The following is a 15,816-nucleotide window of genomic DNA, read 5'->3' as shown; positions in this document are numbered from 1 at the left end:
TCACTCAGGAAGCACCAAAAACACTTTAATTACCAACAAGTTATAGCTCCCAGGCATCGAACGTGGAAGGAGCATGGAATACTGCAAATATAAACACATGCAAGGCCAACTAAGGTGCGACAAAGTTCAAGAACAGTTCAGCCCATGCTGGCGAAAAGAGTAGACGCTCAAAAGAACCACAGCAGTGATTACAGAGATCAGAATTTTTCATGGGCAATTTTTCAGCAGTGATTACAGAGATCAGGATTTTTCATGGGCAATTTTTCAGTGGGTCAGCTGTTTTCCCAGATCTTGCATCAGACCAAGCTTTGGCTATTGTTCGTTTCATCTCATCATCACCTTCCTCGTACATGTTCTGCAAAGAGACCAAAGTAGCAAAATTAAAATGCAAACCTACACAACTAAACTTGACCAAAGAGGTGAAGGTCGTTAAGAGTGAATGAAGAACTCACCTTCATCAAATCCATGATTCCTGCCATTGGGTCTTTATCTTTGTCCAGGTTCGACTTTAGCTGCAAATCATCAAGTAAATTTAGCCCAGACGAGTTTGTAATAGGTATATCAGAAGGTTTAGAGGCCGGCCTTGAAAATGACTTTTGTTTGACTAGGAAAATATCATTGTTAGGGAACAAAAAAAATTAAAAGGAAAAGAAGATCAGTGCTCGAATTCCTATGTCAAGTCCCAAGGTCACTTTAGAAAGAAAATTCTGATGCTATTAAGATTGCATTGTCAGCAACATCCACACACACAAAAGAAAAGATAATGGTGAGGCGCAGGATTAATGTGAAAAACATAGTAAAATAGCGTTCTGAACAGGAGCTACATGTTTTCTTAGAATTTAACCAGAAATGTTGTCATGAATTTCACTTTCTTTTTTATAAGCATGTGATGTTCCAAGGAGAAAACATAAACAGTTCAATAAGCACAGTAACCAATACAGACCAACACCATAAACTTGTGGAGGTGGCTATGCACCTAAGTGAATTTCCCACACACACCCAAGGGAAAACACAAATTGCCCATATGCAAGCACATAAACCTACATGCATAAAGAAGTCAATCATCTTATTTGTGTGAGTTAGGCACCTAGCTAGATGCTTTATAGAGACCTATGGCACACATATAAAACTGGTTAAACCGAGCAAGGCTGCCATGGAAATATATGTCCTCGAAAACAATCATTCAGTCTGACTGATGCAAGCTGACCTCCTATTTCGTTCATAAATTTTGGTTGCAAAGTGAGAAGACCAACAGTGTAAAAAGAGAAGCGAGAGGAGATCTAATGGCATAATTTTTGCAAACAGGGGTGACTAGTGCAATAGTCAAATCATAGTAATATCACAATTAAGCTCAACAAACATACAAGAAGTGATGGAAAAGGAATTAATCCCCATCAGAACCAACCATATTCCAGAAAATAGGCCATAAATCTTAGATCCAATCAAATTAGGTGCTAGAGCTCCTAAATCTTAAAACAGACTTAAGCAACTCTATATCTGTTCCTAAATCTTAACAACGGACTTAAAAATACATTTTGCTGACTAAAAGAAACATCCACAAAGAGTAATGATTCAACACACCTTGAAAAAGGTTATTACACCGTAAGTTACAAAATAAGAAAATGCATGATGACTATTTCATGCATGCTAGATGACTCATGGCAAATAAATGTAGTAATGCATGTAATGGGAAGTTCAAATAACAATATCTTATAAATGAATGCGTATTTTCCCCAGTAAAATAAAACAAAATGAATTAAGTTTACCATGCGAATATCTAATAAATTATCAGAATTGAGTACCTTGTCTTCCTTAAGGTGCAGGTCTAACCAGTTTCCCTTGGAAGCTTTAACAAGTGTAACTATGACTTTATTGGGCTTGACCACTAGCTTACACTTCTCAGGCAATATCTCCTTGTTCAATTTTGGAATGGCAAATCGATAATTCTTTCCATGGATGTCATGGAATTTGATGTCAACAGACATTGGCTTAAAAACTGTATCCACCTTCTCTTGCTCTGCATCTTCAATAGATATATAAATCTGAAGCAAAAGTATAAATCTTCGCACTTTTAGAGTAGTCAAACAAAGAATTAGACTCGAAAATAGGAATATGAAGTGAAATGAAAGATGGGAAAATAAATCAGTGGTCAATGTAATCCAGTTTGCATGTTAACATGTAGAAAGTTCTGTCGTCAAAATTCGGGACACTAATAACAAGATTAAACAATATAAGGGAAGCATAATGTCCGAGCCTCCTACCAACATGAGGTATGAGGTTTATATAATCATAACCTTACAAGCAGAGAGGTGTTTACACAACACCAATAGCAGCTGCTAGTAAATTAAATAATCCAAAATCATAATAAGAAGAAAAACAAGGTCTCAATGTGTTGACCAAGTCCCTATACCTTTTTTACATTAGCTCTAGAACTCATCAGACCAAACACTGGAGTATACCATCTGCTATTACACAAATAATTATCACCCACAACACATGGAATCAAACAAAAAACTTTTTTTGCAGGAGATATTACAGGCAGTTATTTCCTATGAAAGCTAATTAGCTGTAATCAGTATCACAATAATCTTGACCTTGAAGTTTACAGATGCCAAAAGTTTCCATTAATGCAGGCACAACCATTCAGGTTTACAGTTTCTTTTTCTTTACTTCTTACAACCTTCAACAATCCTTTTGTATTCAAATCTGTACTTGATGTACTAAGAAATCAATCTACATAAGAGGCCGACATCCGACTTGCATGCTAACATGTAGAAAGTTCTGTCACTGAAATTCGGAACACCAATAACAGGATAAAAAAAATAAACGGGAAGCATAATGTCCGAGCCTCCTACCAACATGAGGTATGAGGTTTATACAATCATAACCTTACAAGCAGAGAGGTGTTTCCACAACACCAATAGCAGCAGCTAGTAAATTAAATAATCTAAAATCATAATAAGAAGAAAAACAAGGTCTCAATGTGTTGACCAAGTCCCTATACCTTTTTGACATTAGCTCTAGAACTCATCAGACCAAACACTAAAGTATACCATCTTCTAATACAAAAATAATCATCACCCACAACACATGCAATCAAACAAAAAACGCTTTTGCAGGAGATGTTACAGGCGGTTATTTCTATGAAAGCTAATTAGCTGTTATCTGCATCACAATAATCTTGACCTTGAAGTTTACAGATGTCAAAAGTTTCCATTAATGCAGGTACAACCATTCAGGTTTACAGTTTTTTTTTTTCTTCAATTCTTACAACCTTCAACAATCCTTTTCTATTCAAACCTGTACTGGATGTATTAATAAATCTATCTACATAAGAGGCTGACATCAGGTGCAAACTGCCCTCATGAAAGCTCTCGTAGGGCTGGGGCCTTCACAATTTTAGTTCTGCTACATGGCTTGCCTGAAATTCATGAGGTAAGGATAGGGAATAATGAGAATGCACAATCACATTTTTCATGGTTCATCTTATCAGACTCCTGGACAAAGTTGCTCGTATTTTTAAGCATCCAATGTCAATCATCCTACAAACTTAGATTTTAGAAGAAGAGTTTCATACTTTCATCTTCCTATGTCTGTGATTATGACAGCTCTTTATAACCAATAAATCTTTTATGTCAATTATCAAAGACAATCTAATTTAGGCAACAACAGTGAGCAAGGCCCATGCTAAGCACGTCATGAACCACATGTACTGCATTTTGCATGATGTCATATGCTTTTGAAGTGGATGTCACACCATGTCAGTCGTCCTACCAAGGTAGAAAGCTCTCACATGGACATAGGGTACAGATAATCACCCAGAGTTCATGGTTGAAAATCCATCCAATTTCAATATTACTTCAAACTTTCAACTCACCCCATTCTCCATAATACATCATCTTACGATGGTATGAAATGGATCTATTTGATTCACAATTTCTGAATACACCGAACAAACCATGACAAACATCAAACAGTCTGTAGGGTAATTCGATGAGTAAAAATATCAAATACAATGTACGCATTGTGAATCCTCAATCTACGTGCAGGAAAGCACACGCAAAACAGAAATCAAATTATCAGTGTGATCAGCAATAACAAAATTAAACCAAATTAGAATAATATGTGAGGAAGGAAGAAATAAACCGAATAAAAAAAAAATAAAGGTCGAGTTTGCTGAATTGAAACAACAAAAGACGGACCTACCTTGATTTTATCGTTGTCTTGATCCCAACTAAACGATCCAAGAGTGACATAGCTTCTGTTCACAGCATCAACATTAACGGGTACCTTTTCCGCAGCGACTGCAGCCTGCCGTGCCGCTGCAGTCACAGCAGTCACCCTCGACAACTGCCAACAACCAATCGACCAAGACAACTGAGTCATAGACCTACAGAACCCTATTCGAGTATGCAACATCGGAATGGTGTGCTAAGAAACCACACCAAAAGTGGAATAATCGGAAAGGAACGGACGACGGATGGAACAGGGAAGAGCAAGTGAGGATACCTTGGCGTCCAGGTCACGGATCTCGGAGGAAAGGAGGGATAGGACACGGGGCCTCTTGGCGATGCTCTCGAGGTGCCTCAGCTCATCCAAGTCCAGCCTCAGCTGCTGCTCCTCCGCCATCGCCCTCCGCTTCTCTTTCTTGGACAGCTTCTACTCCGACACGCTTTCGTCACAATCGCTTGCTCGCTTCGGCTTCTCCGCGCAGGTATGCAATCGGAGAATTGGGGGCCGGTGAGATGGTGGGCTAATAACGTGGGCCAGCGAGGACGGCTTCCTCCTAATTTCCAGAGTTTTCGGTCACCAGAAAGGGCGGGAAGATTCTGGAGAAGAGTGGAACCGTATGTACACGTGTGATCGGACCAATCAATCCTGTAGATATTTCTTGTTTCAATAGCAAAATCATATATATATATATATATATATATATATATATATATATATATATGAACCAACACACACACACACACACACACACACACACATATATATATATATATATATATATATATATATATATATATATATATATATATCTGAAACAACACCTTCACAGTATGTTACTAAGCTCAGGAACATTAGCAGCAAGATACAACAGCAGAACCACCAAACCAAAGAAAACAAAACAGGACTCTTAACGGAGCAAATAAGTAACAAGGAGCTCCAGTTATTCCCCCCCGGATACTGGTTCTGCTCACCTCTGCTGCAGTCTCTTCTTCCACAGGTCTCCAAACATCCAAATTCCTGCGGATTTCCTCCTCCCTCCGACCACCCCATCCTCCTCCGATTCGCCTCCCACCAGCGGCAAATCCCATCCGTCAAATCCGCCGTGATGACCGTCCATCGACCGACACCGTTCCGCTACTCTCTTCCCTCCCATCTCCGTGGCAGCTCTGTCTCCAGCAGCCACCAGCGCGGTTGCTGCCTCTGCTGCCTTGCGCCACTGCCCAGTTTGCACCCTTAGCCTCTTCATCTCCACTTCGAGCGTCGCTTTTGCTCCCTCGGCTGCCGCCAATTGCTCGATCAGATGTGCTGCTCTTGCCCTGCTCTCCTTCAGTTCCTCCTCCATTGAGCTTATCTTTGCCTTCAGCTCCTCTTCCTTGGCTCGTGCACCCGCGGCAAGGTTCTCGGCTTCTTCCTCTGCTCTTCTCTTAAAACTCATGTTCTCTTCCAGCAGAAACTCCACTTCCTTCTCTTTCTCCAGTATCATATACTTGAGCTTGACCTCCTCTGGGCTCTCAGGAAGATCTACTAATTCATTTCTCTCCACCACTCCTCCCCCAATGTTGTTATCATCATCCTTCTTCATGATTATCTCCATATTCTGTTCGTCCTTCTCCTTCTCTGCCTCCTCCTCGTGTTTAACCTGACCAAGTGGTTCCATTGGCACTGCTAGTGTGGAAACATCAGAAGCGGTAGAAGAGCTGACATCCTCCACTTCAGACTTGGGAGCTGGTAGTGGCTTAGGCTCTGATGCCGGTTCCGACGCCTGAGGAAGAGGTTTCTGTTTGTCTAATTCAGAGTTCCGGTTCACAGAAAAAACCTGTTTCTTTGCCTTCTCGAGAGCTTGTTCGGCATCAACCTTGGCAACTTCTGCAGAGCCCAACTGGTCTCTGAGCTTCTTGAGCTCTTCCTGAGCTTTGCTCAACTTGGTCTCCAAATCTGCCACCCGGGTGCTTCGCTTCTTCTGCTGGAGAAATTATTGTCAGAAAGAAGAAAATGCCGCAGAATTGGGAGTGACAATTACAGAAGATACCTCATGGAGGGGACTTCGAGGGGACCGTCCATCCTCGAGCTTCGGGCTGCGGTCGACAACCATCCGGTGAAGGCTGTTGGCTTCAGAGATAACACTAGTCTTAAGGTGAAGAGGGGCTCGCGGGGACTGCTGCTGATGCAAATCTGACCCTCTGGTGAAACAAAAGCCCCAAGACATTTGAGGGATCAGTAGTTCAAACCAAAAAAACCTACTGAGACAAAGATTACCTTGACCACGACATCGGTCTGAAGCTCAAAGATGAAAGGACTCCCACTTCTTCCTTTCAACAATGTCGACTCGACTCCCAGCTGCCAAGAACGACAAGATTTGGTTTTGGAGCAACAACAACAAGAATTGGCAAGGTGAGTATTGGTTATGCAATTGCCAAAGAGATTTAGACAGCTTCCGGAGCTGGTGATCATCAGCCATGAAAGCTACCCACCAAAATGACAATGTAGCAGGAACTGTTTGTACTCTGTAATAGATCTAACTTGATCACATCCCATATTCCATTTCTAACTAATGAAATGGGTTGGGAACAACTGAATGGCTTCTCCATTGATCACATATGAGACTGGGAGACAGCTTTGAGCATCTCAAAAGAAGAATGATGAACCATCAACGCATGCCTCGTGGCCTATTGCTTTGGGTCTTCTCAGAGAAGGTTGCCTACTGCAAGAAATTTTTGGAATGACAGGGGAATATGCTCACCCAGATGAGAGAAGATTAATGATGAAGACATTGGAGATGTGAAGGAATAAATGCAAATAAAACTAGACAACTTTATCTACTTCGTCTAGATGCTAGACAAAGTTCTAAAGGTCATCCTTTCTAGGCATCTACGACGGTACTGTGTTCAAAATGCAGAACTGTGTCACTCTTCATCTCAGAAAAATTGAAAAGAAGTTCATATTTTTATGCTGAAATTATAGAAAGACACTACAAAAACATGTTCTATTCAGAGAAAAGATCGATGAAAACAAAGGGAAAAAGAAACCAACAAGTCAACTCACCTATCGAATGAGCTTCTCAGCACTGATTCCTCAAACCCTTGAGCCAGTTCACCTCCTATGATGTTATCTGTCCAGGCTGGGGTTTTGTGGGGGAGAGGAGAGGAGAAGCAAGGCATTAAAAGGAGAGATTCGGAGAGGGAGCAGCAGTGGCAATGAGCTGGGGTTCCCCAAGCAAATGGATCCACTGCTGTGTACTTTCTGGGAACACCGAGCAGCGGACGAGATGAGGACGATCGATGGTCGTGATTGCGGTGAATACCGCCTTCGCTGTTCCACGTCAAACAGCGTAATGGTGGCTCGCGGACTGAGCCGTGCCTTGCGGTCGAGGCTGTCTCAAAAGTGTCCTTGAAGAGAGAGGGAGAGAGAGAGAAAGCGATAGATCTGCAGAGGATCTCCTCGTGCCGCTGTTCCTTCTCCTTTATTGGAAAGTTGGGGAGTCCGACGCTCTCTCTCTCTCACGCGCGCATCGGCTTTTGCAAGGTGAGAGTACGTGTTGACCCAAACCCTCCGGCAATCGTCTCGATTCGGCCAGCCGGCCGGCTCGAGTAGACCGCTCCCTTCCTACGCCCCAACTAAAAGCATGAGAGCAGGGGAGATCTCCGTGACCAATAATAAATCACAGCAGACCGGAAAGGACGTACGTATAAACAGAGTACAAGGGAAGGAAGCATCTTACGTCGAGAAAAGAGGTCTCCAAGAAGCTCTGCTCGCGAGAGGTTGCGCTCTCCTCTCCGTGATAGACATAAGCCTTAATCTGTACTCATTGCTGTGTGATTAGAGAGACTGAGGTGCGACGATTGTGGCTTCCTCTACTTTTCCACTTACTTGCCAAGTATAGATCACCTGCTTAAACGAAGGGAGTCAGTGCTGGCCGGAGGGCCAAATCGAGTAGTGTCCCCACGGGGACTTCCTGTTCATGACGAGGACACTGCACTCCCTCTGCCATGGTTGCAGCTCATCATGCAGCTGGAGACGGTGACCATGGAGGCATGTGCTTGTAGGGCTTCCATTCTCGACTGATATCCAACTAAACCTGTGTTAATTGCGGGCTACTGGACCCATGCCGTGTGAATTCCGTCAAAGGATGTGACGAATAACCCTATGCTCTTCGATCAAACGAGTGAGGATGAACAGTGAAGCATACGAAGCTGGAGGGTTGGATTCCAGGCCACCGCTGCATGTGGTAGCAGCGTACGATGGTCCTTCTCTTTACTCTCGCAACACAGTCGCAGAACTACCCCACCCGACATTAGCAGCAGCTCACCAACTATAATGGTGCGAACCAAAAAAGGGTGGACGATTGAAGCTTGGGAAGATCAACATTTTGTCCTCCTTGGCGTTTGCGTTGACAAAACATCGCATAACTGGCGAGATAACGGCAACACAATACTGACTTAGATCATACATGATAAGACATATTTTGATCCCAGATGAGTCACCACTGATGTCACACGCTACGTCCCAACTAGTGTCAGAATCCGACGTCACACGTTATCAGAACCCCATGACACACGTCAAGTCAAGTTTCGTACCGAGACACTATGGGACACGACTATCCCGAGGGCTCGGGACGATGTCATCTTATGCCGCTCAGGCATCCCCCAAGGCGCTAACTCGTCAGAAAAGCCGTCCGATCCCACAAAGGTCAATGGCCACACCGAACCGAGGCACAACCACTCTTCGCACAATAGTATATAAGCCCCTGGCCGACGCCCGACTAAAGGAGAGGAAAAAACTCGATATAAAAATACTCCACTGACTTGCTCGTCAGAAGGGCCAAAGTTGAAAAACATTCGACGAAGGTCATTTTGCAAGAAGGCGGACACCCTTGATTGGCGAGCGTCTCGACCCAAGAGATACCTTCCATCGCACAAGGGAGAGCAATGAGTCGGCTCGGATCCTGACCAACGTCGACCAACATTTCTTCCCGATGGCCCGGCCACCTCATCATCCTACTCACTCCGCAAGAAGCTCCCGATATCGACCTGCGGACCTAACCATACTAACTCATCAATCACAATACTTTTTTTCACTAACGGAGTCATGGGGTTAACCAGATTGGTTTGGGGATCAGAAGAAGGAGCATCTTCAGAGATTTTCTGATACTTAAAAATAGTTAATGTTCTTGAAATATTTATGAGCAAAAAAAAAAAGTAATGCTTTAAAACATAAAAATAGAAAAGAAAAAAAAATCTGCCATTAAAGATCTTACAAAGTTTTTTAGACAATTTACAAAATAAAATCCCACATATTCATTTTTATCCGAGGATTTCTTTTTATAAATATCAATTATACCATTATAAAATTTGTGAATCGGTTCATGTCAAATTCTTAAATCCCCTCCTCCGTCTCCTTCTCCTTTTCCTCCCGCTCTTTGTCCACCTTCGCCTTCTCCTCCTTCTCTCGTTACACTTCATCACTCACCTCATCTTCATAATTTATATAGAAAAATCTATGTTATACTTGGGATTAAACTGAAATATCAGATTCTAGTATAATTCTAAAAGTTTGAGAAGGTTTAATCGAAGTTGACCATGTTATACTTGAAAATAAATTAAAATACACATTCACATATTATATCCAAAAAATCTAAAATTTAATAATTAATTATCTTAAAATCCTTTAAAAATAGAAAGTATTATTAATGATATTAGCATGATATCCTAGTAAATTAGTGAAAGTTTGAGATAGTTTTATTGAAGTTGACTTTGTTACACTCGAAAATAAATAAAAAATAGACTTGTTTATAGACCCTATAAAAAAATTTAAATTTTAACAATTAATTATCACAATTTTTATTTAAAAAAATATTACTAATGATATTAGAATCATCTTTTAGTAGAAATGTGAAACTTTGAGATGATTTGATCGAAATTGACCTCTTAGAATTATATCCTATTATACGAGTAAAAGTTTGAGATGGTTTAGTTGAAATTGACTAGGGTGTTGAATCTCGGATTTTGATGATGAAATCAATTAATAAGTTTATGAACTAATTAAAATTTAATAAAAGAGACGTAGGATAAACTTCGATTATGGAAAGACATCGATTGAAGCAGGTGAATTAAACATTGGGTCGGAGTGGTTCATGTCAAAGATCGGGCATCAAGCTAGAAGGATCGGTCATTGTGTCAAGATCGAATGTTGCAAAAGGTTAATATGTCGATGGATCAAACAATATACTGAAAGAAAAGACGACAATCAAAAGTTCAAATAAAGTACCATATGAACTAATGATATGTCGGACAACGTAGGCTTCATGATTTGTAGTTGTTATGTCTTGATCGAAGTAGTTTAGAGTTTAATTGAGTTAGTTTTTTTGTGTAACTTTGTCAACTTAATCAGAAGCCATTAGACTTAAATCAAGATTGAATTGGGCATATTGGAAGACCAATTAAAGAACCTGAGATTAGGCTAGGTGGTGGTACTGCTAGTACCTCGAAAAGCTGGGGATTTAAATTTTTGACTCCATTTCTAAAGTTATTTTGGGCCTATAAATATTTTTATCATGCTTGCTTGCAAGAGTATGAAAAACTTATGATTTTAAAGTATTATAAACTCTTAAAAAATATCAAATCTCTTCCTCCTTGATTCTAGAAGTTATTATGCGGTGAGAGGTCTTTTGTAAAAGACGGGTATAAGGGTTCTCTACTAAATTTGTAAAAAGGAGAAAGAGTTTTAACAAGGTTAGTTAATCTTCGTCCATTGAAAGAAAATCAATAGTAAAAGTCGATGGTCTCGAATGAAGAAGAATCTAGAGTGGACGTAGGTCAAAAAGATCGAACTTACTGAGCAATCCTTACTCAGCACTTATTGTTAATCACATTTCCGATACAAGTTACTCGCACTTATTGTTAATTCACCCTCCCACTGCCTTTGCCATCTTAACATAGGGTATGCTCGAAAATAAACTCAAATATACCCATTTATAAACCTAATAAAAAAAATCTAAGTTTCAATAATTAATTATCCTTAAATCTTTTAAAAATAAAAAAATATTACTAATGATGTTAGAATGACATCATAGTAGAGTGATGAACGATTGAGATATTTTGATTTAAATTGACATGTTATACTAAAATTTAAACTAGAATATATAACTCATTTAATTAAGGATTATGCAATCTAAGTGTCTTTCGATTAAATTTATTTAAGACACCTTAAACGTGGATGTTCAATTATAATACTCATTCATTTAAAAAAAAATTGAATGATCTAATATATATATATATATATATATATATATATATATATATATATATATATATATATATATATATATAATTAATTAATTAATTAAAAAATTTTAGAAGTGTTTTTGGAGAACATAAAAGATGAGAAGAGATCTCTTGCCGCATCCTAAATTTTAGAAGTGTTTTTGGAGAACAAAAAAAGGGCTTCATTGCCCAACTACAGTCTTATTACTTTGGATATTAATTATGTCAATGCTCCTGCCTACCAGGATGCCATTAGGATGCGGCAAGAGATTGCAACATGTGACAACATAAATTACAGATAATGACTAGAGAAGTTACATGTTATTGCCATAATAAACCTTTCTGGTTTTTACTGTTAATACAAACATATATATGTATACACATCCTGCAGTATGTCAGCAGTGTTTTTACTGTTAATAGTTAGTAATGGATGAATAACCTCCCTGTGAACATGTTATTACGGCTGTCTGCAATGATTTTTATGCACCGCTAGCATAAACATGCGTCCATTCTTTTGCTGCATTGACCAACATCACAAACGGAATTATGGTGAGAAGCTTGATAGAGACATAACCTTAATTTTGTTATTTGTATTGAGAACAATTAAAAGTACGGGCTTGAATAATTAATTAGTCAAGGCACATAATTTACAACCTGAACATAATTTTACCTGTTTCTAGAGCTTCTGCTTCATTTGCCTTCCAATGCTTAGCAATATTTTCTGAAAGAGGATCATCTGGGTTTGGAGCACTAAGAAGTGCTTGAATACTGAGGAAAAAAGAGTCACGAAAGATTAGATAAACAAAGTTTGAGAATTATTATCGTTTTCCAAGATAAGGAGGGGAAGGATCTTAACACAAGTCTTATCAAGTAGATTTGCAACAACAGTATTTTCAAGTGGAAAAAGGACGGATGTATGTGGTTATCATAGCTTTTTCTTTTAATTTATTCGGAAACAAAAGCCTAGGTTGAAAAGTCGGGAGAAGGTAAAGGAATTAGGACATCCATCGGTTTACAATATTCACTGATGGTTGTTCGATTGCCATCAAGCAAACACAGTAAACCAAAAAGAAGTTCAACAAGGAAAATAAATTCTATCGTATCATGGTATCTGTTATTTGAGAACGATAATATTCTGGTGGCAGCATAGTTATAATGATGAATTAAACAGTCACATCACCTGAGTAGTACTGTTCGAATTTGGAGGGCCGGAGTCCACTTGTCCTTCAGAATGTCAAGGCATATTCTTCCAAGCTGCAAATCAAATCCTTAGAATTGCATTTTCTACAAAAGAAAAAAAAAGATAAAAGAGAATATAGTAGGACTTCTTACCTTGTCAATGTTAGGATGATAAATTTTGGTGAGGAAACGGACCTGTTCCAGATTCGTTAAAGAAAAATGGGCATAGATGATAAAACAAGCATAACAAGATAAACAAAGGCTGCTAAAAGAAAGTAATGCTAGGTAGTAGAATTTCTGTTGTCAAGCCAAGTGACAAGGAGAAATATAGCCCTATATCCAAAGAGGAATAAATTGGAATACAAAACCGAACATATTAAATTGGAATAAACAAGGCTGTCTTGTGTAGTGATGGATGACAGGAATAAAAAGAAAAAACCTAGGTTGCATTAAATTTTAAAAGGCAAGCCGATAAGAAAAAATCTTAAATAATGGCAACAAGTAATTACACACAAACTACCAACTTATTTTTTTCCATTATTTTCCCATATAACAATACAACCTCCACCTACGAAGAAGCAAAACATGACTAATGGTCCTGTACAAGTAAATAGTCATATCCTATTTCTATTTTGATTAAATTTAAATGAACAAGTTCCATAAGTATAATGTGACCAAGGAACAATATCTATAAATATCCACAACAATCACACACAATTGGCAAGATATTAACTTCTGATTATTTTACCTTTGGGGCAATCATTGGATATTCTTCAGGCAAAAATAACTCAAGCTTGAAAACCCCTCCTGATTAAAGGATATAAAAAATAGAATCATGCTTCGAATTAGCATCCAATAGATGATAAAAAATGCTAACAGAAAATTGAAGCTTTTACATATATATCCTTTCGAAGATTGGAAATAACACTTCAACATATATATATATATATACATATATATATATATATATATATATATATATATATATATATATATATATATATATATACATATATATATATATATATATACAAGGTATGTAATACCGTATCGTGCCGGTGTTTCGAGGTTGGCTCGGTACGATACGGTACTATGTACCGAACGGTACACCATGATGTACCGAGCGGTATACTTAATTTTAAATATTTCTTTCTTTTTACTATAGCACTGTAGCACGTTAGCGGTCCTCATACCGGTATATCGTCGGACTGATACGTACCGCCCATATCGGGCGATACCATTCGAAATTACATACCATGTATATATATATATATATTCAAATATCTAAATCCTTCATTTATGTTACTCTAGTTAATATTCAACTTAGGTTTAGCATTACTAATCATGCAAATATCTACATAATATTTTAGTTTCACACAATGGAGGAATGATTCTAATCACATGTCTGAGGAGGAAGCAGCAAAGTAACCGAAAACTAGTTTCGAAGAATCAATAAATTGAAATAAACCTTTTATTACATATAACTCTCAGAGCACAATAATGAACATAGAACTGAGAGAATGAACCTTCTCACTTCCAAGTAAAAGTCTGGTGGAAAGCACACCAATATCTACATTAGTAAACGGAATGATTGCTTAAGCCAGAGTTCAACGTTGTGACAAGGAAAAGAAAGCTGCATCTAGCATTTGCTTGATTCATTGTGAATGTTCTGGTCCTGAAAACTATCGATTATGCAATCAAAGCACCTTTTCTGGATGTTGCACCATATAAAGCAGCATCATTTGCAATATGTATATTTATCAATGTAGCCACAAATAAGCATCAAATAGTTACAACTCATACTCTGCCTCCCGAAGGAACGTTATCTCATAAACAAAAGGTGACGATCACCTCACACTTTCTGAGGAAATCATGTGAAGGATCATCAAACAACGGAATTGATAATACTAAGAGGTAAAAGACCCATGGCAAAGAAATCACCTTCATATGGAGACTGATTTGGCCCGAGGATCTTCACACTGAAGCTGCGCATGTTGTCCTCGGACGGCAATGCACTTATGCCAGGTTCTGTAGCAAATAAAGAGATGAATCAAACCCTATAATTCCAGCGTCGCGATGTTCAAACCCCTAAACATCTAAACAATTAGAAACTGCACGAAACATTCCAAAAAGCAACGAAGAAAGAAGTACCTGGTTCGCTAAGGAGCCGCTGGGTTTCCTGCCAATAGAACCAACAAGCCAAGATGAGTCAAACCACATGATTCCCAAAACAAAGAGATCAAAGCCCTAACAAACGACAAACGATCTTTCCAGATCGGAGAGAAGATGAAGAAAGACGATCGGGAACGCATCGATCGAGGGCTTACCTTGATGATCCGTCCGGGAAGATTTCTGTTCGCCATCGAGACAGCGATATGCCTCGGCTTCAATCGTACTCGCTTGAAGCACTCCTCTCTCGGATCGATGGAGGAAGTGAGGAGGCGAAACGTGACCGAATGCTTGGCTGGGAAAAAGCAACGAGGGAAGGCCGCCGCGGCCTCCTCGCGGCGAAGAGCGGTGGTATTTATAGATCTCTCCCCTTGCGGGTAACTTAATTACTCTATTTTTTGTGGACTATGCAGTTGGTGATCTTTGACGTGATTAATAAATATTTTTGATGGTAGCATCATTATTGTTAGAATGGAAATTGATCCTGTTTTACAATATAGTCTATTTTGGTTAAATACCTTTAAATTAGTTCCTTCTTATTATTTATTTTAGAGGATATTTATGTTAAGTACTATGATAAATTCAAGTCGTTTGATTTGGAATGTGACTTTGATTCAATCGCGATCATTTTATGAGAATATCATAGGTTAATCAAGGGTAAAAACATTGAATCCTCGTATCGAGACGATAAAATTATGTTGGGGCATGTCTAACAAAATCCCCTTAATATTTATGATATGAGTAGGTTTTGAAAGATAAATGTCAAATCTAAAGAGAATTTAACTAAAATCTAAAATAGGGATGGAGTTTGTTTGGTGACAATATACCAAATGGTTTTTATAGTAGGATAGATGATTATGAAAATTTAATGAGGGTATGTGAGAATTTATAGATTTAAGGTATTGACGTGAGTTTATTCTATCATTATTATGTGTCTAATTATGTGTTGAATCCAAACACATCTTAGAGTCATCAC

The 15,816-nt window shown here is 38.8% G+C and overlaps 3 protein-coding genes across 8 annotated transcripts; all 3 read right to left on the bottom strand.

Annotated features, from left to right (window-relative positions):
• LOC135615474 (uncharacterized) lies at positions 1-4,761 on the bottom strand. The gene is made up of 5 exons (XM_065114016.1): positions 4,510-4,761; positions 4,207-4,350; positions 1,803-2,042; positions 453-512; positions 1-355 (listed from the first exon to the last, which is right to left on the bottom strand). Exons 1-5 carry the CDS (start codon positions 4,627-4,629, stop codon positions 251-253), a joined length of 669 nt encoding a protein of 222 aa, XP_064970088.1. The 5' UTR covers positions 4,630-4,761; the 3' UTR covers positions 1-250.
• A 303-nt stretch (positions 4,762-5,064) lies between these two features.
• On the bottom strand, positions 5,065-8,136 carry LOC135615473 (interactor of constitutive active ROPs 4-like). 6 transcript variants are annotated; one of them, XM_065114014.1, is made up of 5 exons: positions 7,952-8,131; positions 7,276-7,847; positions 6,490-6,934; positions 6,263-6,413; positions 5,065-6,196 (listed from the first exon to the last, which is right to left on the bottom strand). In XM_065114014.1, exons 3-5 carry the CDS (start codon positions 6,501-6,503, stop codon positions 5,201-5,203), a joined length of 1,161 nt encoding a protein of 386 aa, XP_064970086.1. In that variant the 5' UTR covers positions 6,504-6,934; positions 7,276-7,847; positions 7,952-8,131; the 3' UTR covers positions 5,065-5,200. The 6 variants fall into 6 exon arrangements, with proteins under 6 accessions (XP_064970086.1, XP_064970087.1, XP_064970082.1 ...); XM_065114015.1 differs by having other exon boundaries at positions 6,490-6,570; XM_065114010.1 differs by having other exon boundaries at positions 6,263-6,934; positions 7,952-8,136.
• Positions 8,137-11,804: 3,668 nt separating this feature from the next.
• Positions 11,805-15,198, bottom strand: LOC135613642 (ubiquitin-conjugating enzyme E2 36-like). The gene is made up of 8 exons (XM_065110673.1): positions 14,999-15,198; positions 14,823-14,850; positions 14,613-14,699; positions 13,420-13,478; positions 12,825-12,866; positions 12,673-12,746; positions 12,163-12,260; positions 11,805-12,009 (listed from the first exon to the last, which is right to left on the bottom strand). The coding sequence occupies exons 1-8, from the start codon at positions 15,032-15,034 to the stop codon at positions 11,972-11,974; spliced, it is 462 nt and encodes a 153-aa protein (XP_064966745.1). The 5' UTR covers positions 15,035-15,198; the 3' UTR covers positions 11,805-11,971.
• Between the last annotated feature and the right edge of the window lie 618 nt (positions 15,199-15,816).

Source organism: Musa acuminata, chromosome BXJ2-6, assembly GCF_036884655.1.
Source record: "Musa acuminata AAA Group cultivar baxijiao chromosome BXJ2-6, Cavendish_Baxijiao_AAA, whole genome shotgun sequence".
Classification (NCBI taxonomy): Eukaryota; Viridiplantae; Streptophyta; class Magnoliopsida; order Zingiberales; family Musaceae; genus Musa; species Musa acuminata.
This window is presented reverse-complemented; position numbering and strand designations above follow the sequence as displayed.

Bases quoted from the DNA above. Each gene is read 5' to 3' on its own strand.
- LOC135615474 (XM_065114016.1), bottom strand. From the start codon at position 4,629: ATGGCGGAGGAGCAGCAGCTGAGGCTGGACTTGGATGAGCTGAGGCAC. The intron at 2,043-4,206 runs GTAGGTCCGTCT...CTTTTGCTTCAG, and splicing joins AAGACAACGATAAAATCAAG to ATTTATATATCTATTGAAGA. The intron at 356-452 runs GTGAGTTCTTCA...GTCTCTTTGCAG, and splicing joins GAATCATGGATTTGATGAAG to AACATGTACGAGGAAGGTGA.
- LOC135615473 (XM_065114010.1), bottom strand. From the start codon at position 6,439: ATGTCTTGGGGCTTTTGTTTCACCAGAGGGTCAGATTTGCATCAGCAG. The intron at 6,197-6,262 runs GTATCTTCTGTA...TAATTTCTCCAG, and splicing joins CTCGAAGTCCCCTCCATGAG to CAGAAGAAGCGAAGCACCCG.
- LOC135613642 (XM_065110673.1), bottom strand. From the start codon at position 15,034: ATGGCGAACAGAAATCTTCCCGGACGGATCATCAAG. The intron at 14,700-14,822 runs GTACTTCTTTCT...TATTTGCTACAG, and splicing joins GCGGCTCCTTAGCGAACCAG to AACCTGGCATAAGTGCATTG. The intron at 12,010-12,162 runs GTAAAATTATGT...TGGTCAATGCAG, and splicing joins AGCAGAAGCTCTAGAAACAG to CAAAAGAATGGACGCATGTT.